This window comes from Hippoglossus hippoglossus, chromosome 12 (assembly GCF_009819705.1).
Source record: "Hippoglossus hippoglossus isolate fHipHip1 chromosome 12, fHipHip1.pri, whole genome shotgun sequence".
Lineage (NCBI taxonomy): Eukaryota > Metazoa > Chordata > Actinopteri > Pleuronectiformes > Pleuronectidae > Hippoglossus > Hippoglossus hippoglossus.
In genome coordinates, this window is record NC_047162.1 from 10,943,285 (window position 1) to 10,970,000 (window position 26,716).

Here is a 26,716-nt window from a genome sequence, read left to right on the forward strand (position 1 = left end):
CATCACACCCTGAAAGCATCAACCTTAAGCTAAAATTCACTTTTATTTCATCACTTCCTGAGCAATTTTCATGTGACAACCTGAACAAATCAGAACTGAACAACCGAAACCTTCAAGTCTACCTGACGGGCAGGTGGCTGCAAATCTCTGGAGGAAGCTGGGATGCAGTGAAACGTTGAGATCTCTTTAAACCCCTTTTGATTTGTGGCTAACTTTTTTTAAGAGAGAGAACAATGATTGTCATGTTGGCAGTTTTTATTCAAAGTATATTTTTAAAAAGTCATTTCAAGTTTTGCGATTTAAGCCCAACCTAATCCTAAAGCAAATTTCAAACAGCCCTTTGAGGAGGGGACCGGCCCGAAAAACGGACCTCACAAATATATATTTACAAGCACACACACACACACACACACACACACTCAGAACACACACATTGCTCACACAGGAATGTGATGCGACAATAGGAAATGCAATGAAGAGCACAGACAACACAGACAGGGGTACACAGTTCTGTCTGAACTGGACGGAGGTGATAGGGATATAAGCTGAGCTCTCATTGGTCCTGAAGCTCCTTGTTCTTCCTGTCTCCCACCTGCACCGACAGACATCAGGACAAACTCAGGATCTGATCATCTGCGCTCATAATGCTCAACTTGTCCCCTGAATGGAAGCAGTCTCCATTCATTCACAGGAATAACAAAGGCTCATTAAGATAAAGTCAGATTCTGGAGATGAGGTTGACTGATGGGCCGTAGGAGTGACAGGGGCCCCGGGGCCATCACGGCACCTTCGGCGGGGGCGGGAGGGGGGGGCGGCCCTGCTAGGCGAAAGGCGACGCCATCTCAGCTAACCTACATGCTCTCGGGGCTGTGACGAAATGTTTCGACGAGAGGCAGCCATTAGCGGTTCTTGTTTGTTGTTTTTAGATTCAACTTGAAATGTTTGACAATTTGTGTTTAAAGCGTGTTTGTGTGGTGCTGGCGTCACAGCAGAGCTCTTGACTGAAGCTCTCATGGTCTGTGGACCATGACTTCAACAGCGGTGGTGGTCTTGTTTTGGAGTGCCACCTTTCTCCAGCGCTCCAGCAACGACGACAACAATAATGACCGGCTGGAGCAGCAGGGGCTGCATCAGCGGCTGGGTTCAGAGGGCATCCTTCCCAAGGAATCGGCCTGTTTTTGTTCCATCTGCACCAGCCCACTCCCCGAGCTTTGTGCGACTCAGTCAGGCCTGGGTGGGTAATTAAAAAGGCAAGAGCTCAAGTTGTGATCATTAGGGGCTTGTCCAGCATGGGCGGCGAAAAAAAGACCTCGACATGCAGGGTCACTTCTGCCCCCTTTTTTCATCTTTCTCCGCTTTTCTCCTCCCCCTCGCACACATTGTTGCTTTGAACGTTGCTCAACAATCACAATGGCCCTGAAATGCTCAGGAAATATAAACCACAAACAGGAGCTGAGCTGTAGGAATTTTTTTTTTTCCTGCCCTCAATCCTCTTCCGGATGGGCATTCTCTATCTGCTGCTGACGCCTCGCACGCTCTACTTGCCACATCTAATCTCTTATATGCACAAACACTTCATTTCTCCTACTCCTGATATTTGAAAAAAACCTGTTTTCATCCCCTCCTCGGTTTCTCTGTCTCCATCTTAAGCTCTTGACTGCTGCTGTTGGGATGTGGCTCTCTCCGTCCAGGGCCCTCGAAATCTATCAGCGGCGCTTTCAGGGGTTTTGTTTTTCCACTCAGACTCTGCTCGCCTCTTTCACCGAGACACCGACTCCACTCTTACCCTCTCCTGCCTCTTATCCAGCGTCCACTTGTGTCCACTCCCGCACTTTCCTGTCTGCAAAGACCCAAACACACTCGGTACATTCGTTTTACAAATGGGTGTCATTTTCCTTTTCAGTGGGAGTGATATTCTTTTATTGCTTGTAGCTTGTTTTCAAAGAGATGGGAGGCACTGAAGAAAAACATCCTCCCGTCCCTCTTTTTCTCCCAGACTGCTCCCATTAGGGTAGCTTTTCTCAAACCCAGACATTTTCATTTTATTTGCCAGTCAGACCCAGTCCAAACATGAATCACTCTTTAGATTCTATCATAACTGAGCCTTCGTGGCCCTTTTTTTTTTACAAATGCAGGCTTTTGTAGCAAAGGAGCGTCTGATTGAAAGAGTCCCGGCGAGTGCCTTGCTTAAGGGCTTTTCAAAGCGTGAACTCTCTTTGCCCTTTCCTCTTCCACACACACAATCCTGCCTCTGACAACACTCCCCGGGCACAGGCGCAGCGGCTTTTAAGATGCAGGACAAACACAGCGGACGGGATCTAAAAGTCGGTACTTGGTGGGTTAATGCAACGTAGGGCCGAGCAAAGAATGCTTGTGTGCTAATCTCCTCCATCTTATCTCGATTCATTTTCAGCTCTGACTGGAAATCTGGTTTTCCCTCCATTATCAAATCCAAATCTCTGAACATTTGCATATATTCTTTCTTTACTCTATAATATGTAATGGACTGTGTGCAGGTCGGGGATAAATCAGCACAATCGAGATGTGTATGTGATGTTGAATGAGCTGTTTGTCAGCCCCCCACCCCACCCCCCCGGGCCCCCGCAGGTCAACCCTCTCCCTCAGGGCAGTACCTGATACCTGGCAGATTTTATCCACCTCTGTGAGTGTGTGTAGTGTTGAATGTGTGTGTGCTTTGAAAGGTGTGTTTTTCTTGATGTCTCCCAGTCAATAGTAGCTTCCTGCCTTCAGGGCTCGTGTGTTGTTTAATAGGCCGGTATGACACAGGGCACCTGTGTTTCCTTCCTTCTGTTCCCTCACAGAAACAGCCTCTGTTGGTTCCCCTTTGCTCTGTTTGACTGGCACATTTGTTCCACTATGGTTAAAGTGGAGGAGATAAGATAACCTCTTGAAACCGGAGGAATGTGTTGTAATTTGAAGTCCGCTCAGGTGTTCTGAGGCCTTTTCTCTGGCCCATGATTAAATATAGTCTCTGATAGAGATTGGGTTGTTAGGTCCACCACTTTGGTTCAGACAGAAATATCAATATCAAACAGCTTTGTTTTTCCGTGCCACCATGAAGGTGACACTTCTGGCTTGCAGTAAAATCTCTTGATAGCTATTGGGTGTTAAACTTGTACGCTCCTTTGATGTCAGACATGACTGCTCGACAAAAAAAATCATCACACTGAGTTTCGAGGTTTGATGTTGCGTAAATAGATGCATTACAAGCTGGAAGGTTGGATCTTGTGTTGGCCGTTTTTGTGTCATAACCTAATGATATTTGCCTTGCTATGTCTATTGCAATGATTGTATATATATATAGATATATATATATATCTATATATATATATATAGATATATATATATATCTCGATATATGTCAGTGGATGACATGTCTCTGCTTCCTCCCATCGTAGAAAAACTGTAGCCAAACTATCCCAGATATACCGGTGCTGCCTTCTGGTTTTTAGAGCTTGAAAGTGACGTTCAACTCCTCCACACACCTGGTCATTGCTGTGTGTTGTGCGTTTGCTCGTTGGACTGATGGTTTTGCAAAGTTACAAAGGTTGTCTGAAAATGCCTTGATCCCCTTTCCAAGGTCATGGCGGGAGCAGGTTTCTGATTCTGTGTCAAACACTTCGGTTGAATCACACTGAGCCCTTGAGTTGTGTTTTAAGCACATGAAGCCAAAGAAAAATGAGTTGGTTTTATCATCGACTGCAAATTCGACTTAGCAGCATGAGAATCTCTCACTTTGAAAGAGCTCCAAAGTATTTGCTAAACATTCAGAGTAAAAAATGGTTCAGAGGAAGGGTTCAGAATAATCAGCCGTGCTTTGTCCATAACAATTCATAAACAAGGTAACGGGTTCACTCACGCAATCTGGGTTCTCTCGAGGGCCACAAAAAGCCTGAACTGGGCGGGGCCGACACAGCAGCGCTGCCATTCACAGTTCAAAACAACGACGTGTCCTGCAGCTCATTTGGACAGACAAATTCTGTCAGCCTGCATAATGCTGATTCGCCGGGCTGGATTGGTTGGCCGGTGTCTCGGGCCCAGAGATAAGTGGAGAACTTTCCAGATGACTGGTGCAGGACAACCCCGACCCGTCATCCCACTGATTGCCACACACTCCTCTGCTGCCTTTTTGGCAGCAATTTCTCCAGGGGCCCCCCATTCTGTCTTTGAGTTTGTCCCATAATGGTAATGGGACACATGCCCTCTCTACACACACACACACACACACACACACACACACACACACACACACACACACACACACACACACACACACACACACACACACATATATATAGGGAGACATTCTTGCCCTGTCTCTCCGTCACACATACACACAGTGTTAGCATGGCTCTGTGTTAAGTGTAGTAAGTCCCGGTTGCCCCATCCTGCCAGCTTTGTCTGTCCTCAGCTGTTCCGGCCCGGTGCCTGTATTGTGCTGCCGGGCTCATTACCAGAAGCACTGTGGCCCGAATCCTCCACCGCTAATAGGCCCAGAGAGAGACAGAGAGGAGTTATTTCTGCTGCTGTAGCAGTATAATGTTTTGTTTTTTACTCATTTGGCAGTGAGACTGTTAATGTTTAACGTTTGCAGCCGTTATTTCACTGGCCGTCCGTCAGCTGGCTGAGGAATCTGAAACTGGGTTCGGTTAAAAGGTCTGCGGCTGTGGCTGTGAGGCACATCCACTTAAGCGCTCCTCTGTATGTATGAATGTATATGGATGTGTGTGTGTTCTGCATGCCTGAGCAGGGGGGGGGGGGGGGGGTTGGAAAGAATGAGAGTCCAGTCAGTTGATGGGCTGTCTGGAGTGGGCCAGGCCACTTGGACAACAATGGGATGAAGTGCAGCTATTGTTTAAAGTTTACAGGGCGGTACGCTGCGTGTACAGTGTGGCTGCAGGAGAGGGATACAAAGAGAGGGTGTAAAGAGGTGAGTCAGGGAAATGTTGAAATGTGAGGAGGGTGAAAGCTTGGAGAGACAGGGAGAAAGACGAGTGCATACTGTAAACAGAGAGACGTCATGGCTGCTCTTCATCAGCGGACAGATGCTGCTCCGACTGCACTGATATTGAGGACTTAAAGCGATTGTCTCAGAAGTCAGACAAAAGCCTTCATACAGTCTGGTTCCGGAGTTATATTATTAGTTTTGAGAGTCTCCTCAGTGATGAATTAGGCCATGAACCGAACAAAAGTTTGAGAACAGGAAATCTGTGCAGAGGTTCCAGTGGTCTAATGAGACCAAACAAGGGGCCTCCGTGAAAGAGAATAAAGCCCAGAGCGGAGACTGAAGCAGGTTCTAGTGCACATTACTTTTTCTCACAGCTAGAAAAAGGTAGCCTGTCAAAATTTATATTATAGGCTATACATTAAAAAAATCTGTTGCATTTAAAAGGAACAATTTAATACGGGTCAACAGTAGAAAGAAAAAATCTAATACCATTGGTATATTTCATCTTTAAATGTGTCATATTATTGATATATATCTTTAGACCTGAATTTGCTTTTAAAAAATACACTATATTACACATAATACATATGTAGGCCTATGTAGCACATTTATCGGCACGTTCACACTCATTCATATGTTCATTAATATTCATATCACAGGCTATAATTCAATGGCGAATGAGGAAGATCATGGGCTATGATGAAAAGCTCCAGAACACCCACCAGTTTATGTCATATTCACATTAATATTAGATATATTTAGCACTTATATATTTTACAGTGTAAATGATTAAAAAAAGTTGTCAATTTGTTTGATTGACAAGTGTAAATACATGTATATGTATTATTATATGTATTATTATTATTATTATATGTATTATTATTATTATTATTATTATTATTATGATGATGATGTCACGTGCTGTGTGTGTGGGGGGTCGCGCGCGCGCGGCCTCCCTCTCCGTCATCCTCGCGGGGCTGCGCGTGTCCCGCGCGCGGTGGCACCAGGTGGGCCGCGGCACCGGCGAACCGTGGCCTCGTTAACGCGCCGCAGTAATGAGGCCGCAAAGAGCCACGCAGCGACTGCAAATAAAACTACATGATGCAGAAAATAAAAGACCAAATTAAACAGATGCGCGCGTTTTCAGGATCATTGGTTTCGTCCTTTTAAAAATGCTCAGAGCTGCAAAAAAGAAAAGAAAAGACAAAATATTTCAGGTTAAGAAGCTGACGACGAGTTTTTATAATACTACTACTACTTATAATAATAATAATAACAAAATCTGACAATGAATACGTATACTTTTTGAAAAGTTTCATTACAGTAGCCTTAGAGTGCACTTTAATAATAATAATAATAATAATGATGATAAGACAAGCAGACAATAATTTTGGAGAAGAACCTTGTCATATCCCTACACCTTATAGTGTATTATAATCACAATCAAAACATGTTCTGTGTACCCATAAACGCAAATTATAAAAACAAAAAGAATTGATGTTTATTCTTTTATTAATTTCACAGGTTTTAAAAAAAGACACAGTAGAAGCAGTGGTAAATTTGTCATGCTTTAATTAAAATAATTCTTTAGAAATTCATTATGTACATCTGCAATAATATTAATAACAGTATAAGAAAAAATAGTCACAGTTCTTACCAAACATCAGAACAATCGGCATGACAACAAACTAAATTTATTTGAAGCAAAACAAACGCAGGCCCATTTCAAGCCCTGTTGGTTTCAGTAGCCAAATCATCCCCCCCCATCCCACCCACCCACCCCCCCTCCCGCCCTCATCAGTCATTCTCTGAGTCAAATTGCATCACTTCCCCATAAGTAATTCATCATTTACAATATGTACACATTGCTGAACAGATACATTAATTGACTTGGAGGGGCATACGTTGGCATTTTTGTTGTAATTGTGATTAAATGTGTCGCCCTTCGGTCTATACTCAGGACCAGGAAAAGCTCAGAATTTACAGTGGAAACAACAACAAAAAGAAATCACAAAAATGAATTTGCAAGCAGACACAGATCAAGAAAAGGAAATTTGACAGGGTTCACAATTAAGGACAAAGAAGCGTTAATTGTAAACAAATGTGGGCATAGTTCATTATAAAGAAGTTGCATATCCCTACTCACTGAAGAGTCAAGTTGCAGATGTGCGAGAACGAAAGTCTTTGGCCAAAACAGCATTAAAGAGCTATCTGTGTACTGATCATACTGATATCAGGCTGAGTCTCTGCAGGAAACAGGCCCCGCGTGGAGTTCACTGTCAGCAATGTGTAAACGTGCACGAGTCAGAGTCAACCCTGGAAAAATGGTGGAGGTCCTGACAAATAAATAAAGGAGAAGATGGTGTGGTTCACCATGAGAGGATGTGATACAAAAAAAAAACCATGTTGCTGGTTTTGTCAGCAGAGTCTCTAGTTCACATCCAGTTTTGACTTTCATGCCTTGGTCCGCATGACGGTGTGAAGGTTCTCCAGTCTCAGCCCAGTGGGTCGAGTCCGGTCCATCAGACACAGGGTCTGTCCATGCAGCAGGGACTAGAGGTGGTCGTAGGCGGCTGAAGGTGGTGGGGCTGTGCGGGAGGCTGAGCTGTAGTAATAGGGGGAACCTGCGGGGGGAGACACAGAGGGAGGAAGGTGTTGGTGGTGGATCAGACTTTGTTTATCCCATCTTATCTGAGCTTTCACAGCAGATGGTTGAGCTGAGGGTCTGAGCGGCTCTGACTGTCTGTCCCTGCAAGTGGATCGAGTCCATGATCGAGTCTCGACCTCTGATGTGACTCTTCAGGAATCAAAGTGCAGGACCTTCCCAGAGATGTCCCCTAAAACCGCCAGATGTGCCTCATGCGAAGTAGTTATTTTCACAACTGATACACAGTCTGATGTCAATCCATAGATAGTCTGTCTATATTATGTGTTGCACGGTCAAACGATTTTTATCTCAGACTGAAGATGTAGTACATCTGCTGCCAGTTAATATCAGGGGGAAAATGGAGCTGATTGTTGTGAGATCTATTCTTGAAGGCTTCCTTTTGTTGTGCCTCATTAGTACAAACGTATACATAAATAAATGTATATATAAATGTAATGTATGAACAGTGCTGGGAAAGAAAGTATTCTCTTTTTCTGGAATTGTCTGTAAAATTAGTTTTAAATTGAGTTATCTGATTTTACATTTGGTAAGTTACTCCTTCAGTTGTCTAATTCCTTTGTTGATTTAGGCCTATTTGGCACTGTTTTGCCATTTGCCTTATTATATATTGTCTTCTCTGCAAGTTGTTATGTTGCATAAGAGGTTTCCAACCTTGAAATGATATTTCTCAAGGTTAAATAAAGTTAAAATAGATGAAAAATAATTTTAAAGTAATGTAGAACTTCCCAGTAAGTCCGTCCACAGGGAGAAACTGCATTTGCCTACAGCTTCCTGCATGTCAGCCCATCATTTAAATACCATTAATCATACATTTGGCAGAAGAGATTTCTTCTTAACTTCCAGGGGAGTTTTATGAGTTAATGCAGACGCTTCTAAAAACCCTTTCAACATCTAAATAATGTGTCTTTTATTGTGAAGGTCCACGTTCATCATCATACAGGAAAAAACTAAGTGTATTCAGAGACGAGGTGCTAGATGCATGAGGTTGTCAGCTGCAGATAAACAATATATATTAAGCACACGCACGCACGCATGCACACACACACACTGTCGGTTGTCGGCATGTCCTTCTCACCCAGTATGCTGGAGTTAGTGAACCTCCAGGCCTCACTGTACGAGGTGTAGGGTGAATGGGTGTAGGACTGACCGGTGTAGTCTGCACCTGCTGCGACACAGAAGAAAAACAACTTGATCAAACACTCACGTCCTGCAGATAAAACCCAACAACAAAGACAACACATGTTATTAAAAGGAGTGAGGCTAAGTCATGGCCGAGAGCTCTGTTTGTGTGTGTGTGTGTGTGTGTGTGTGTGTGTGTGTGTGTGTGTGTGTGTGTGTGTGTGTGTGTGTGTGTGTGTGTGTGTGTGTGTGTGTCCCAGCGTCTGCTCAGCCTTAGCTCATAATTCACCAACAGTTAGTGCAGCCTGTAAACCATTAATCTGTGGTGCAGGTGGATGGCTGAGGGTGAAATCCCTCGGACCAGTGGTGCGTGCATCACCCTCTACGCCCTCTTTCCTCGGCCCCTCGCATCGCTCAGCCTCTGCCCTCAGAAATGCCCTCCTCCTCCCTCCGTCCTACACTTCCTGCTTCCTGGCACTCCTCTTTCTTTCTTTTCTCCTCGTCCCTTTTTTTTTTTTTTAACATTCCAATATCTAATTGGTAATTATGTTGGCTGGAATGAATCCCTGAGCTCCCCACCTCCTCCTCCTGTCCTAACCCCACCACCCACCCAACCACCCACCCCTTCACTCAGTAATTGTGTATCAACGCTTCCTCACAGCGAGCCCACCAGAAAAATAATAAATCAGACCCTCTCATTTCGCGCTTCGGAGGGCAGACTTCAAATAAAAAAAGGCACATCACACACACACACATGCACGCACGCACACACACACACACACTGTCTGGTCGTATGCAGGCATCTTGACAAAGACACATACACACACACACACAGAAACCCACACAAACGTGCACACACACACACCACACACACACACACACACACACACACACACACACACCGCCCCCTCTTCGTTCTTACCCAGACTTTACACCCCCTCCGCCCACCCCTGCATCTCCCTCCCGGGCCCCCTGGTTCCCATGGCGATGGGTGGTCAGAGGTGTCTGGGTGGGGGGGTGTGGGCAGCAGGGCGGAACCCCCAGCCTGTTCCCTGTACCCCCTGGGCCCGTGTGCACCCACGCACACACACACAGACACACACAAGTTCACCACCCTGGCAGGGCTACTCATTAACTCAGCCAGTCTCCCTGTTAATCTACAAGCCTCCGTTTCAGCCTTTCCTTTCTCTTTATTCCTTTTCTTCCTGCCTTCATCTCCCTCCCTTCACTTCCTCTCTACCTGTTTGATGTGATTTTATATATATTAAAGGGATGTACTTTAATTTCCTCTGACGTGCTTTGGTCCTTACCTGCGACCATGCCTGTGATGGCAGAGGAGGAGTATCCTGACTGTGCAGGGGACGGGATGTGAGGTGGGTAACCTGGCAGCGTGGAGCTCACCATGTCACGTCCTGAAAACACACACCACAACACACACAGCTTGTAAGTTAAGATGGAAGTTCACGTCGATGTTTTACAGAAGCTTTAGGGTGAAGGTTTTATTTTGCTGCAGAAAATTACACTGAATCAGAGCCACTCACAATATGTTGATTAACAGACGCGTTCAACGTTAGACTGTTAATTAGTTAATTTCTATGAGGAAAAGGGTCAAATTCTGTGGTTTCAGCTTCTCAGATGGCAGTTTTCCTTTGTCTTCTATTATAATTAATTATATATTTTATAGTTTTGGACTGTGAGAATAAGAGTTTTGAACAAGACAAATTAATTTCAGTGTATTTTTCAAAACAACCCATTGACCAAATGACTAGTTAAAAACCTGATCAATAAGCAGCAGATATAATGAAAATAATTTTTTTTTGAAGCCCTACACTCACTGTCCACCTGCAACACAAAAACGTTGGTTATGAGTATGAACATGAATGAGATGAATGTTACCTGAGATAACAGACTGGCTGCTGAACTGCCCGTACACTGGTGCATGATGGGAGAATGAGTTGAATGCATTGGGGAAATGGTTGGAGCTGCAGCTGCTGCCGCTGACAGAAACGGGTTTCTGCAGTGCCTGCAGCTCCAGGAACGCCAGGTTGGAGGCCGCCATGTTTGGCGATGGGCTTGTGCTGGTCACCTCTGGGGACATTTCCTGTTTTAGACAGAGCGGCAGGGACTGAAGGGGCTCTGAGGTGGTGACGGGCGGGGTGAGAAAAATAAAAGCAAATGATGAACATGAGTGGAACTAAAAAACACGAGTAACACGTCAACAACAAACAAAGAATGAGAGGTGTCAGGGTTGTGTAAGAGATGCTGACGCTAAGACTCAGGATGTTGAGGACTTTGTGCCATGCGCTTTGTGTGTGGGGGGGGGTCAAAGGGCATCATCGCCATCATCTAACATAGTCTCACCGGTCACCATGGTGTAGCCCTGATGCGCCAGATTCCGTCCAATGGTGGAGCTGGATGCTGAGAGGCTGGTCTTGGCCTCGTCGAGGCTGCCGTTGAGCAGGGACAGCGGGTACAAAGTCTGGGGATGACAAACTGGGATTAGCCATTGGAGGAAGTGAAACGCAAGGACAAAATATCCAAATTGTGGAAAAACAAATCTGAAATTAGGAAAATAAGAAAACAAGAAGAAGAAAAATTCATGTACAATGAATTGCCTTCCCCTCTGAGCTGTGTTTAAATATGTATTCCTTGATTACTGTGTGTTTCCAGTTCTGTGTCACTGTATTGATCATTAGTCACTTGCTGCTGTACCTGCTCTGCCTTGCTGCCGGAGGCCGAGCCGAATGAGTCCGGCGGGTAGTGGTGACGATCGAACCCGCAGTCCAGATGTTGCGAGGCGGCTGAGAAATGATCCACCCTCATCTGTTTCCTCGGGACGCCACCGCTGCCCTGAGAGTCCACGCTGTGCCGACAGCTGTCCTGGTCACCTGGGAGACGCAGAGGGAGGATATGATGTGTGTGTGTGGTAAAAATTATCAAATTTCTAAAATTCCTCAGGCAGGATTCTGGCCACAGAAAATGTATTGTGTCATTAGTAAACGACTAAACTATTTAACTGTTTAACTTTTCCCTGACACTAAACTTTCATGTCAGTGACCGATACAGAAGAACCGATTTTTGTAGACAGAGTTTATAGTTATATATGTGTGAATGTACTGTGAAATAGTTTCCCATTAGCAGGCCTGAAATTGCCTTTCAGGGGTGAATCAGGTATTTTGAATTAATCTCATAGCTCTTTGTTTAATGACTTGTGGCAGAGAAACTTGTTCCTCGTGGCAACAATAAAGGTCAAAGAAGTGATTAAATAAAGCAATCTGCAGTGTGTAGGTGGGCGTTTCAGCTTCATGACATGATTTCTCAGAGTAAATGACTGCCTGCCAGATGTTAAAATAGTGTTAAATTCAAATCAGGTCCGAAATTAAACATATCACTGAAAAAAAAGTTGCTAGATTTAAGTGTAAGTGTTTGCAAATGACTTCTATGAAAATAGCTTTTGAGTGTTTCCTCTGTTTTGGTGGGAATAGCAACAGCTTAAGCCGTTGATGTTCTTCTGATGGACACCACAAGAGCACAAACTTGAACCGAGGACATGCAGCGTCTCATTGGCTTGATCTGATTCTTACTGTCATCGTGGCTCCTCTTGCCCTCGGCGCTGGGATGAGGGATACCCAGCAGGCCGCTGATGGAGTAGGTGGAGCCCAGGGAGTCGGACTGAGGAGATTCGGGAGGGGTGACCGCTGAACTGGGGACTGGGGAGGGAGAAAAACAAAAACGGACAGATTGGAGACGGAGAGCAGGAAACGATGCTGCACATCTCAGTGGTCGGCAAGGTCATGAGTTTAATCCCACAGAACAATGAGTGCGCCCTATCTTTAACCTTAATCCGTCAGCGTCATGTGAGAACGCAGGTTGATATGGACAATGATACACAAGCTTCACCGTGCATGTGCATGTGTTTGGTGCAGACTTACTTAAGGTTTGTCCGGGACTCAGGCCTTTTCCATCTAGAGGCAGGTTGAACGGCTGTTGGACTTTAGTTCGTATTATTCTGAAACAGAAAAACATGAACTTTATTGGTTGGAAATAAGCATTAACATGATGATAGCATATCAGTGCTGAAGGAAGAAGTACGTGAGGAAGTTTTAAAGTTTCTCTGGAGGAGCATCTTTGTCGGGAAGATGCTGATTTCATAACCCCCACATTGCACTTGTCCCCCTTGTCCACCTTCCATGACTGCTGAGCCACCGAGGCACAAACATGATTTCATTCATGATTGACTTTGTCACCTGTTAATGGAGCTCACGCTGGGCACCGTGTCGCCGTCACACACTCCCTCTGCCAGCAGCCGGTCCCTGATCTCCCACGCGAACATGGTGGGGTTCTGCCTCTTGTAATCGGCGATCTTGTCCACAACTTTCGGGGTGGCCACCTTGGGCTTGGAGCCGCCAATCACACCAGGCTTGATGCTTCCGGTCTCGTAGTAGCTGGAGGAAAAGAGGGTGTGAAGGAACTTTTAATTAAAGGAAGTAGAAGGATTTCAGTTGTTGCTTTAGGCGTTGGAGAGCGAAACATTTGTGATAAGTAAACAGAAGTTCAGAGGTCAACAGTAACAGGAAGTTGAGTAATGTGCTCGTTGGTGTACTTACCGTCCCAGGATCTTGCTGACGCAGCCATGGCTGACTCGGAGCTGCCGGGAGATGTCACAGGGCCGAACCCCCTGGTGGGCCATGTCCACAATGCGTTGCCGGATCACCTCCGGAAGTGGACGGCCATTAACAAACATTCCGCCTAGTTGGTTAAGACCCCCATGACCTGGGGGAGGAGGGGGGATGAACACTCATAAATGTCTAGGAACCTGAGACATGGCAACGTAACGGCAACTGCATTTATATAAGTCATGTACACTTGGACACACACACACACACACACACACACACACACACACACACACACACACACTGGCCTACACCCGTACTGCTTCAGGAACGACTCGGACCAGACTACCAACATGAAGACGTAAGTATTTGCTCGTAATATTGAAACTAAACCATTTAATTTAGCTCCTGAATAGTTTTCTTCATACATGGTCACAATAATGTCCACATCTGTTGACAAAATTGTATTCATCGGTACATAAAACATATATATATATATATATAATATAATCTCACACATACTATATCTGTGTGTGTGGACATTAACACAAGAACAGAATCTGTCTTCAAGAAATGGACCAACGTCATGTAACAAGTGAAATATTAAAATAAAACGTAAACTAAACAATATATTACATTTTTTATTTTATATTATATTTAATACGGTTGTAATATCTTATTTGAAATTGTATTTGGCTTAAATTAAAGTAACTAAAATGTACCAGGGAGAATTAGTTAGTTTTTTCTGACAAACCAGATTTAACAGGCTGAAGGTTCCAGTATATGATTCCTGATAAAGGATTTAGAGTTAACATTTATTTAAATCGAGAAAATGAAAGAGGAACTTCCTGATAAAAAAGAACAACTATGATATCAAATGTAAACACACTACAAAAGTACAATATTTAACGATCTGTTTGTTCTGTTCTCTTCCTGTTTAACGTCACCTACAAATGGCAAAGTCCAAACTCACCTCACAATGATTTGAGTACTTCCAAGTTATTTAGCTTAATATAAAAACACTTACAGGCGCATTGTCCATGTTCTTTTCTAAATGCCACTAATTTATGTTTTGGTTTCTCATTGAGATTAAAGGGAAACGTGCCCTTTGGAAAACTGTCATTTTGGAATTTCCTTATTTGGTCACATTAAAGCCGATGTCGATTAAGTTGAAAACAGGCTACATGGAATAATATTTGACATTATCTAACGTGTAGGATATTTTTCTTTTTAAATGTGTTTCCCATCTTGTGCAGCTCAATGTATTATATCTTTTAAAAATAATTTTTTTTTTGTAGTTTTTTTTTGTAGTTTTTCTATACTCTTGTTGAGGGTGAAGAGCAGAGGATGTCTCACCTTGTCAAGAGACAAATTGTGATTTGTGAATATGGGCTATAGAAATACATTCTTATTAATATTATTACTGTTATAAGTAGTATTATTACTATAATTTTTTTTTAAATCTGGGATATAGGTAAAAAAAGGTTTGGTACAACGCTTATCATTTATAATTGATGTAGGCTACAGTAACACATCATACTTTACTACTAACTACTTTTCCACTAAGTACTACTACTACCAGACGTTTTTTTATATATATATATATCAAAATTTAATGCATATGAATCTCATTATATTGCATCTGCAAACATACAATGTATATAAAAGTAAAGGACGGAGGATTCTCTCCCCTGCACCATCAGACAGAGACGCACCATGGAGCGGCCTCCTCCATCCATCATCCATCCATCCATCCATCCATCTATCCATCCATCCATCCTCTCCATGGACTGACACACCACGGCTTTTAATTTAACCCACTGATCCACCTCTTCCTCTCTCTCTCTCTGTCTCTCTCTCTGCCTTTTCCCAGCTTGCATTTCCACATCAAACAGACCGGACCGGGCCCAGGGAGGGAGGGAGAGAAGGAGGGAGGGATGGAGGGAGGGATGCATGGGGGAGAGAGGGGAGCCTCTATTAACGCTGCCAGCGGAGTGTGGAAAAAAATCTCCCCGCCAAGCTTCATCAACCTGCAGGATATTAAAGCCGAGCAGCCCCGGGGGGGAGGAGAGACGAGCACGCACACGCGCGCACATGCATGCAGACTCCGCGTGCACGACGAAAAAAACAAAGCACATAAATAGAATCAAATAGATAGTTAGATAGATCGATAGATAGAAAGATAGATAGATGGATTGAAATAGATAGATAGATAGATCTGAATTGATTTAGGTTTCAACTAATTAACTTCTTCATTATCCTTCACAGCAACCGGAAGAAAACATCACGTCACCCCTTCACCAGCTCAGGATGAGTCACTTCTCTCTGTGACTCTGGATATTTTCAGTGTTTCACAACTAATATGTGGTGGAATGTGACCAACCAGCCTTCGGACCAGGTATTATACACATCCCAAACACTGGTGTTAGTGGTGTGGTGGTTCCAAGTTTTCTGATCCCAAACTTTCAGACCAACTTTTGGATAAATGGATATAAAATGATGTTCAGTACAAAGAAAAGACCTGTAACTATATAGAGCTGGAACAAGCTGATACTCAAAATGAAAATACTTCACTTAAAGTCCCAATTTAACGTTCAAAAGCATTACACAAACATTAAATAAATAGTTTATAGCCCAGCACACTATGCTGTGTATTTCTAAGCACATACAACGTAATAGAATATATTTAGATTTGTTAACTGTTGTAACTTCTACTACCTAAATTGTGTCAACTTTGTTTATTAGGTTTTCTGCTTATACCCTTGGCCGCAGTGCCAAATGTTAGCAGCTTATAAATGCTAAATAGAGTAAAGTGTTGATTTTCCAAACTTCAAGCTCCACAGGGTCATATCAAATGTGGAGAAATTGATGATATGTTCTGCTTATTTTCATTTCCTGCTAATTTCATGAAATGCCAGCTGAATTAAAGGTGAACAGTTCCATCCCAGAGGTCTTGAGAAGACCCGGACCCCTGCAGCTTGTCTTGTGTTAGTTACCTCTTCCAGAGTGGCTGGACATATCCCTGAGCATTTGGTCCTCGTTCCACCGGCCCAACGTTTGACGCTCTCCTCCCACACTGTCTTAACTCAGTTAAGGTGCTCTTACTCCTCGGCCTGCCTCGTCTGGCATGAGTGTGCACCGCCGGTCACACGCTGCAGGAGGACACATGCAGGGGGTTTCATGAGACGCGGGTGTTTGTCAGACATGTGAGGCCTCTGAGGAAATACTCACTGTGGCACCCCGGGTGTCTTCATTTCTGTCTGTACAGAGACCTGTGCACATGTTTCTCTATCAGTACGAACAGATATTTTGAGCTCATTTAACTTTAAGTCTGTCCAGAATACGTCTGTTTATCTAAGAAACACTTTCATTTGATGATCAGTATTTGTAAAACATGAGAGTCTTTGTTCCCCTTCGGCCGGATCACATGACTGCTCCTGTTAGACATACAATTTCCCTTTGTTAAACACTTTGTAATTAGGTTTGACTGGTCTCATTAATCACTGTATACACAGCAGTGTGTATCATTTAGGCTCTAAAATAGCTAAACTGAGGAATAACATATGTGCTATGATGTAAGGTGGTCGGGATCTAAGTAGAAAAAGTAAAGTTGGAGTGAGTGTTTGAGGAATGGTGGGTGTCTTTGTTCCGGATTCACTTTATTTTGAAGAAAACCCGACATTCACCTTAATTTAAATAGCATGAAAGCTATAACTATGGTGTCAGATGAGCATATATGAATTAATATTTTCCCAAAGATCAAGTGGCTCCATCTTGGATTTGATTAAAAGAATCTACATTAAATACAGAATGCGATGGCTTTAAAGGAAGTGGTAACTAATCTTAACTCTTAACTAAAACATGGGAAGTCTGTTGTAAATGTGTTGACTGGCAGTTGTTATTGCTCATATATGTGAGCATTGAATACAGCCTCCATCTGTTCAGCTGCTGCTGCTGTGTCACATCGCTCCTCTCTGCACAATGAGCTTCACAGGCGTCCAGCTCCAGGAAGATCACAGCAATACGAGCAGGATATATAAATAATATAATAATAAAATGAGACAGTGACGCCACCATAATGAATTCATTGGACATAAATGTTCACCCGGGACAATATGATGTTGGGTTTTAAAAGGTTTCACAAGTGAGAAAGAGTCAGATTCATATAAAAGTCATTAAAGTCCCTGTTAATTGTGCCGAATGTTAACATTTTCACTGTGATGTGAGTGTGTGTCGGGTGTTGTCGTGTCCTGCTGGGTGACACTTTAACATTTAGCCAAATAATTAGCAGAGTGTCACAGTCTATTACAAGTGACGACTGACGACACAAGTTAAAGTGCAGTGTTGGATCTGATTCACACTTATTTTGGTTTTGTCGCAAACAACATTTACACAGTGACTTAAGATTAGCAATGAAGCCTTTACTGTGCGTTGCCAGGTTTGATAAAGTTTAGTCATTTGATGTTTAATGTCTGAGCTTTAACTTGCTTTTGAAATTTAGTTGAACTCGCGTATGAAAAGCAGTGTAACGTAAAACATAACTTTAGGTTTTAGCTGAATATTTAAGTTTTTAGAATAGCATGACTGCAAGTTCTGATTTAAAAAAATATCTCCCAAAACTATAGTGAACAAAAAATATATATATATTTTGATTTCAAGCTCTAAATCAGTGATGTGATACAAAAAAATAGAAATTGTGGAGTGATAGTGAAAATCATATATCTAAAAAAGTTACATATGTTCATGTTTTTTATAAAAATATTTTAATTGGCTGCGACAACAAAATTAACAAAATCACATCCATCATATTAATATATTTTTCAGATATTAATAAATCACTAATCGATGAAACCAGTTAATGGCAGTGAGATCTGATTGAAGGGTTGACCACAAGGAAACTTTTAAACTTTTTTATTATTTTAAAATGTTTTGCTCTGACTATAACGTAACCATAAAACATTTTCAATAATGATATTAATATTCAACTAAAAATAATCCCTGTTAATAAAAGCTGTTGTTCTATTTATGCTACAGGTTTGGACATTTGGACTTTTGGCCTCAGTGTAAATCTTTCAACATCTAATGTTTTCTGTCTCATGAGACCTTTTGCATTTTAAGATTTTGGTTTATAGAATATCTAGCTCTCCACACACACTAAGATAAAAAACACAATTTCTTTGAGTTTAAAAATACCCCCTTTTTATGTATTCATAGCTGCACTTGCTTGCTCTAAACGAGTTTATTTTGATTTTATGACTTTATATCATGGCCAAGAGGGACAGATGATTCAATCAGATCAATTTCTAAGATTAATTGGAGGAAAAGAGTAAAGACTCCATTAAAGGTGATTTACTACAATATTACAGTCTTATTAGGAAAAGTAGCCCAAATTTCACCAAAATAAAACCTCACTATATGTTTCTGTTTGATGTTTCTGTTTTAAGTACATTTTCTGTTTTATTCTAACGATAAATGATTTAACTTCATTGCTTGTATACTGTTCATATCGGTCACATTTGACTCTCCTGCGTTTTGTGTCAGAGACAAACACTAATGTTCTGCTGCTCATTTTCACATGAAATGCATTTAAGTATTTTACCACATTAGATGAGAATAACGATAAAAGTTGTAACACATAACACTGTAGCACGTAACCTCTTAAATCTGACCAGACACAGGTTCTATATTTTAAACCAATATTACGCACGTTTACGCATGATTATTATTTATCTACAGCGTCAGATTCACTCCTTAAAAAATTCCCCTCAGCACAATTTAATATTCGGTTCTTTTATTTACAACCAGGACTGTCACCATGAGGTGAATGTGGATGAATATTCCTGCTATTAAACTCTCCGCGTATCTGGACCTGACTCACGTCTTTACACCATTATTACAGAAAATTGCGTAGATTTTTCCCCCTGCGTCTCCAAACAGAATAATCTTATATTCTCTCAGTCTGTGGTGCGTCCTGCAGAGTGATTTGGATCATTTAAGTCTGAAAGGGCTTCAGCTCGCCGTTTCTACACGGACTGCATATCTGGTAGTGTCATTCACACATTCTCACACAAATACGTCTCCACGAGGAATTTAAACGAGAGCTTACCTTTTCCACGTTGGGTCTGAAAAAAAAAAGAAAATCGTCCCCCTGCAGATGTTCTGATATTATCCGATATGGTTGGTCTCTGTTGTTGTGGCACTGTATAGTCGCGCGTCCGGGGCTGTTGTGTTGTGCTGTGGTGTGCGCAGCCGACACTCAGCCAGTTTTTATCCAACCGGGGTTGCGCAGAGGATGGCGCCCTGCAGCCATTGGAGGAGGAGGAAGAGGAGGAGGAGGAGGAGGAGTGGTTCAGTACGGAGAGGAGAGAGGAGGATGACTGACCCATGTGTTTTGATGGCACTGAGCGGACTGTACGGAAACACTTGTCAAGGAGACGCCTTGTTTCCATTCATCTCCAGCGACAGCCCCGCTTTGATTAGACCGTGCGCAGGCGTGTGTGGGCTGCGCGTCTCCGGCCGGTTCCGAGCGCGGCGTTCACACACAATTTAGTGCTCGATTTGCTGCGATCCGTCACAGGTTGAGCCTGACAGGTTCACTAGCACCTGGACCAGGGAGACACGCAGGCACGTCTGGCTCTATGTTTTTATTCTATCTTACTGAACACATGGTGCAAATTAGAAGGAAAATGAAATACAATCTGTCTTTAAACAGATTTACATCCAAACTTGCTCAATAAACTTTTCCAACTTTGTCAAACTCTGGTTAAAACTGATTAATTTGATTATTATCTAAAAACAGCTTTGACCACAAATTCCATGAAAATCTAAATTTAATTTATTACCTGTGCGCTATATGTTCAAAATGCAAGTAAATACATCGTCTTTTTCCTATAAAACATGTGGAATCACAACACAACTTAATCTAAACTCTATAGTTTCCTCTCACTTCTCCAGTGAGGCATTTTGTTTGTAGAATTTGTCCCACTTTGTTTCTAACGTCCGTAATAATGTAGCCTGGAAATAATAATGATGATAACACAAAACTTTTAATTGAATTTTTTGCTCCTTTCCTCCAATTTATTTTTGAAATGGAGACTGATCTGCCTCGTTTAGAAAGTGCATGTGCAGCAATGGGATAAAAAAAAAAAAATAGGATAAAAACCTCCAGGAGATTGAAATTGTGTTTTCCTTCATAGTGTGTAACTTCCAGATGTTCTCTGCTCGGTTTGAATCCACCTCTGGATGCTATATAGATTTTATTTCTCAGCCCTGAAACTAAAGCGCGTTACTGTGGCGGCGAGTGGAGGGGTTTCTGTGCTGCTGTGTTTGTGACATGACCCTGCTGCGTGAAACAGGCCCTGCGTGCGTGTGCGTGCGTGATGTCACACCAGGGTGTCGGGATCCCCCTGAGTTAAAACGCTGTTAATGTTGTTCTCACAAACCTGTAAAACAAACACAACACCTCTAATGACACTCAGCCATGGCACCTCGTCTCCTGCACGTCTATCCAGCCATATGGACGCGTGTGTGCGTGTGTGTGTGTTTTAAATTGAAACTGATCTATTTTGTAATGTGAAATAACTGGTGACAGCAGAACCTGGATAATTAATTATCACCTTTACGCAAAAATGTACCCAGTTTGCCTGCAGCTTCACATACAGAAATTGGAGGGAGAAACAGCGTCAGTCCTCTTCTGGTCAGTCGGTGACTGAAGTCCTCGACAAGAAAAGCTGTGACTCCACAACAGTGCCCGCTGCAGAACAATGGCACGAGTGTTTTGAAATAAATAAATGCTGAAGAGACTAAAGGGAATCATAACATGAGATGGACACAGGGACGGTCCCTCTGTGAAGTGACCAGAGAAAAAGACAAAGTGCCCGGAGGAGAAGAGAGAGAGGGGGGTTACAGAGAGTTTAACAAGGGATTAAAAGTCATAGATTGGTATCTATTATCGCGATGATACTGTGAATTAAAATAGAGCGTAATTATACGGGTCCGGTCGCCAAGGGGCAGACGGACACACGCCCTAAACTGCAGGCTCTCGTTGCGCATAACGCAGGAAATGAGGAAAACGTGCAAAAGTGCAATGCAAAAATGTGAAGCTGCAGCTGTAGTGATTTCGTCATACTGCGAATTAACTGAAATATTTTTGATTGTTTTTCGTTTTTAGATAAGCTGTCAACCTGGCTGACGTTACAAATCATCATTTGAGTTTATTTACGAGACACAACTGAGGCAAACATGTCTGGATCTGAAAAAGCACACATTGTTATTATTAGTAGGTTATTCTGGATTTCGTAATGATCAGAATTGTTCTGTTCTGTTGTCAAAAATAGAATCCAGTGGCCTAAAACACAACTGACAGTTTAATGACACACAAAGGACACACAACTCTATTGTAATTATGAGGCTACACGTCTCATTAAACAAATATTGTATATATCAAACAGACAGATTTTTTCCCAAAACGTGTTTTGTCTATGCCAACTTGCATGAGTGAATAACCAATAAATAACCAATAAAATGCTTGGGTGATGCTGACAAGGTGCGACTTGGGAAACGAATTCTGGAAAAAATAATGAGAAATAAATAGGTTGTAAAGAAAAGAAAAAAAACGATTTGATAATAAAATATATTTTGAGCACTGGCTAATATGTGATATTTATAAATGTATTTAATTTGATTGCAAATGGGATCGGTTATTACAAAAGTTTCCAACGTTATAACTCGTTATACAAGAGATCTAATTTCAATGAAAAAAAAAATTAAACACACTTTGACAACACTTTACTTTAAGTGTCCTATTTATAGTAGTAGTAATAGCAAATAGTCTGCTTATGTGATGAATTGTAGTTATAAACTCATAATATATAACTTCCTCAGAGGAATCTGCTTTATAATCAGATAATGAATGTTGTAATAAAGTTATAATAAAGTTAAAGTATTAACTTTGTATATATTGATTCTGTGTTAATTATGTCTACATAGATACACAAAGTAAGAGGACACTTAAAATGTGACCCATTGAAAGACACATTTTCATATTCTTAAATCTGCAGTTCTGTAATTTTTCCTTTTTTGTACATAAATGCTGTTGATTTTGTATTAAACCGTTAATATTATATATAAAATGAGTATTTACATTAAAGTAAACAGGTGAAAACTGCCTGATGAAGGGTGCAGATTATTTCAGAGCATCTCTCATCTCAGGCTGCGTCTTGAGCTGACGTCGCTCCTTCACTCAGACTCTGACTGAAGGATAAAAGTCAGGAGCAGGTAAATCAAACAGTGTTTGTGTCTTTTTCTTCTCTCCGGGTGTGTCTTGTTGATTTGTCTTTATTTCCCCAAGCAAAGTTTGTGTGTCCGCCAAAAAAAAAAGGTGCGTAACCTGCGGCGACAGGTGGCAACAAGAGGTGAGGGCGAGAGGTCAGAGCGCACACTTCCGACTGCAGTGATAAGAGGAAACACGCACAGACACTGAGATGTTTAAAATGATTCAGATACGTTTCAGCCCTGATAAAACAGGAGATGCATATCTAAGGTACCCGGTGCCTTAAAGCGCACGAATTTAAATGGAAAACATTGTTTTTTCCGGATGTAAAATCAAGTGGTTTCAGGTCACATGTAAAAATATCAGAGCGTATTAGATAGGGTCGTAATTAAACATGACAGAAGAAACAAAAAGTAGTGCTATTGCATGAAAAGTGCACGAGGAACAGGCGCAAATAAAGGCACTTTGGCGCAGCAGCAGTGTGCACCATTGGATACATATTATTATAAGACCTAACGAAGACTTGGCTCCAAACTCGTGTAGGAACATTGCGTAAAAGTTGGATTCAAACTATGTCCGCAGCTGGTTTGGAGCCCGGCTTCGCATCCAGAGGTGTCACTGCCTCCGGACTCGCGGTGCGCGCTCCCTGCAAGCGATGCATCACCCCTGCGCGCTCCCGCACAAGAAAAAAGATGAATGGTTCCCGGGGAGAAGCCGCCACTTAATGACAACTTCTATAAATCTAGCCGAGCGGGCAGCACGTCTCTTTGTGGTCAGCCAGTCGAGATGAGCCAGATAATTAGGTCATAATAGCTGGAGAAACACCTCAGTATTGATGATCACATTAGGCCAATGGTTTTTTTTTTCTGCAGTGCTCAAGTGAAGTGCTGAAACGTGCATTTTTCTGTGCTGGTTTTAGTAAAAGGTTTCTGCATGTTTACATGGATGGTGGCAACATTTGTTTTTAAAATAAACAAGGAGGATGAAAGTGAGGATATATTTTTATTCACTTAAGTTTTCTGTTTCTGTTTCTTTTTCCACCTCTTGAAACCAGATATAATGATGGTGGATCGTGATGGTGGATCATGGTGATGGTGGATAATGGTAATAAATCATGGTGATGGTGGATCATGGTGGTGAATCATGGTGGTGGATCATAATGGTGGATCGTGATGGTGGATTGTGATGGTGAATCATGGTGGTGAATCATGGTTGTGAATCATGGTGGTGGATCATGGTGGTGGATCATGGTGATGGTGAATCATGATGATAGATCATGGTGGTGGATCGTGATGGTGGATTGTGATGGTGAATCATGGTTGTGAATCATGGTGGTGGATCATGGTGATGGTGAATCATGATGATAGATCATGGTGGTGGATCGTGATGGTGGATCATGGTGGTAAATCATGGTGATATGTCATGGTGGTGGATCGTGATGGTGGTGCGGGGTGGTGGATCATAATGGTGGATGGTGATGGTGGATGGTGATGGTGGATCATGGTGGTGGATCATGATGGTGGATCATGATGGTGGATCATGGTGATAGGTCGTGGTGGTGGATCATGATGGTGGATCATGGTGATAGGTCGTGGTGGTGGATCATGAGGGTGGATCATGATGGTGCAAGTATACAACCATAGTTTTCACTCATTAATAAAAAGCCATTCACAGCATCCAGATTTGTAAATGACATTGCTACAATAATACTCCCAGACTGAAGCATGGTTTGAGTCCTCTAGTTTCACATGTTGTGGCTTCACCATGGTCAGTATATCTGTGAGAAGCTCTAACAGGCCTCTGGGTCACTCAGACACACACAGGAGATGACACATCACAAGTGTAAAAGTTAAACGTGAAAACGTGGCGAGGTAAAGTAAAAAGAGGCCAATGGGAGGATGGAGGAGATGGAGGATTTGAGCTTGTGTCTCTGTGTCCGTCCCTGAGCAGTTTGTGCAGCAGATAGCCGAACATCCCGCTGATCGTGGACAGAGATTCAGGGTTGTCGAACCAGACATTTAGTTAAGGGCCTTCAGATGACTATGCATGTCACTAGAGGGACTGGAACACAACACGTCCCCCTCAAAAAAGAGCTAAGTACGTAATAGTACATATTTTTTGCTTTGAGGAGTTGTGTGTAACAGCTTAGAGAGCCGCAGACTCCTGGGTAGAACAGGGGTTTACAGTGTTGTCTATACGTTGCCATATGGGATCCAGTCGTGTTGAGGTTTCCGAGCCGCTCCTCCTCGCTGCTACTGTCATGATGCATGTGTTGCCAATAGCTTTTCAGCCCCCTCCCCTCCCCTCTTCATCCCTTTCTCTCCGAACCAGCCTTTACCATCTGTTTTGGCTCCCCTCCATTCTGTCCTCTCATCTTTTTCTCCCCATCTTCCTGTGTTTTGTGCACTGTCCACCCTCCCTCCAGCTTTGTCTGTCTTGGTGCAGCCCCGTCCATTGTTCCCCCCTGTGCCTCCCATTTCCGCTTTGGTGTTGCCCTCTGACCCCGCGCTCTGTGCCCCCCTCCCATGTCCCTCCTGCTGATGCCTCCTCCCCAAAAAAAAACCCACCCTGACGGGGACCCCAAATCTTCTTGTTCTTCCCTTGACTGCTCTCCCTTTAAGTTTTTTTTGGAGGGGAGGGGGGGTAGCTAATAACTGTTGCCAGCAAGCTCCACACAAAATCCCAGCGTGATTGCTATTGTGAGGCTCACAATGGCACACAGGCCGTAATGGCCATTAGCAACAGAAGGGCCTGGCCTGCGAGCAGTGTTTAGTTGTGTTTAGCCCGCGTGCAATTTGGACTGGTGGTCTGATGTGAACTCCTCCAACCTTTAATCGATCAGCCACGAGTTTTCAATCTGTCTCCGTTTCCGTTTCCCTCTTCCTCGCTCCATTTGGACTTCTCTCCTAAAGGCGGGTAAAAGTGTCAGAATGCACCAAAACGTGCACTCTTTACCTTAATGATTTACATGAATGAGTTCAGTGATACAGGCCACAAACACACACACACGCATTTGCACGCACCCCCATCGACACACACTAGTAATTGCAGGAGACTTTGAGGATCAGAGCGACTGGTGAACCTTGTCTTCATGCCTGTCAGTCAGAAGGGGGTTTCCACGGAGACGGGCATCACAGAGTTGGCAATTGGCTGCGATGTTGCCTGGGACGTGGAGGCGGGTGTCCTCGCGGGAACTCAGGTGCTCCTCTGACACGCAGAGCGACGGGCGGCACATGTAATGAAATGAGTAGTGAAGGAGCCTCATTATCCACAGAGCAGTGTGTCGCTGTAACGCAGAAAATGTAAAAAAAAAAGCCACAACTCTGTTAGCAGTTGGAGTGAATGTCAGCGAAGTGAGTGGATTAGTGCCTTGTTTCTAATTAACTTGCTAAATAGACTCAGAATAGGGCCAGTTTACACGAGAGCAAGATTCTGATACGCACAAGTGTCTTTGAGGAAAGATCGTCACTTATAATTGACTGAATTTAAAGTGTCCATTCAAACAAATTACAAAAACAAATCCAGAGCAAACACTTTTTCTCCCTTAGCCCAAGGGACAGAGGTATTTCCAGTGCGATGTGTTCACAGTGTGGTCTGTGGAGTAAACCGAGTAGAGGAGTCATGTTGTCACTCGGCCAAACTGGTCCTTTGACACAGAGAAATATCCACTTGACTTCGGGCCTGAGACATCTGACGTTTTTATGGTTCTTCCCTCAAACTCAAAGATCATGTTCCATCGGGTTATTTGACAAGTGAAAACGAGTTGTTATCTCTGCTAAGCACCATGATTTCAGACTAGCTGCTTCCAGACATGCACGGATATCTGGATATTGTCCTGAAATTATCCGGAGAAGCTGTATGTGAGATCTCAAATAACTGAATAAGAGGTTTAAGGACGTTTTCGGGAATCTGTCCTGCCAGCCCCCTGAGTAAAAACACTGGAGAGGGTCCGATGGGAGCCCATGTGAGAACACGGCAGGAAAATGTCTGGAGGATTCACAGTGAGCCAGTGGCCATGTTGATGCCATTTCTAACACGTGTCAGACGATAAACAAAAAAAAACCAACAAGAAC

General features: G+C 42.9%; 1 protein-coding gene across 4 annotated transcripts; it reads right to left on the reverse strand.

Annotated features, from left to right (window-relative positions):
* Window positions 1-6,473: 6,473 nt before the first annotated feature.
* Window positions 6,474-19,598, reverse strand: pax8 (paired box 8). 4 transcript variants are annotated; one of them, XM_034602186.1, is made up of 12 exons: window positions 19,479-19,598; window positions 16,369-16,524; window positions 13,364-13,505; window positions 13,004-13,201; window positions 12,689-12,765; window positions 12,341-12,466; window positions 11,469-11,644; window positions 11,118-11,235; window positions 10,653-10,892; window positions 10,067-10,168; window positions 8,713-8,802; window positions 6,474-7,593 (listed from the first exon to the last, which is right to left on the reverse strand). In XM_034602186.1, the coding sequence occupies exons 2-12, from the start codon at window positions 16,400-16,402 to the stop codon at window positions 7,523-7,525; spliced, it is 1,374 nt and encodes a 457-aa protein (XP_034458077.1). In that variant the 5' UTR covers window positions 16,403-16,524; window positions 19,479-19,598; the 3' UTR covers window positions 6,474-7,522. The 4 variants fall into 4 exon arrangements, with proteins under 4 accessions (XP_034458077.1, XP_034458075.1, XP_034458079.1 ...); XM_034602184.1 differs by having other exon boundaries at window positions 13,364-13,529; XM_034602188.1 differs by lacking the exon at window positions 10,653-10,892 and having other exon boundaries at window positions 13,364-13,529.
* Window positions 19,599-26,716: the final 7,118 nt, after the last annotated feature.

Excerpts from the sequence above, each read along its gene's own strand:
- pax8 (XM_034602184.1), bottom strand. The coding sequence starts at position 16,402 with ATGCTCAGGGATATGTCCAGCCACTCTGGAAGAG. Across the intron at positions 13,530-16,368 it reads GTCCAGCCACTCTGGAAGAG|GTCATGGGGGTCTTAACCAA; the intron begins GTAACTAACACA and ends CTCCTCCCCCAG. Across the intron at positions 10,169-10,652 it reads CAGCCAGTCTGTTATCTCAG|GACGTGACATGGTGAGCTCC; the intron begins GTAACATTCATC and ends GTGTGTTTTCAG.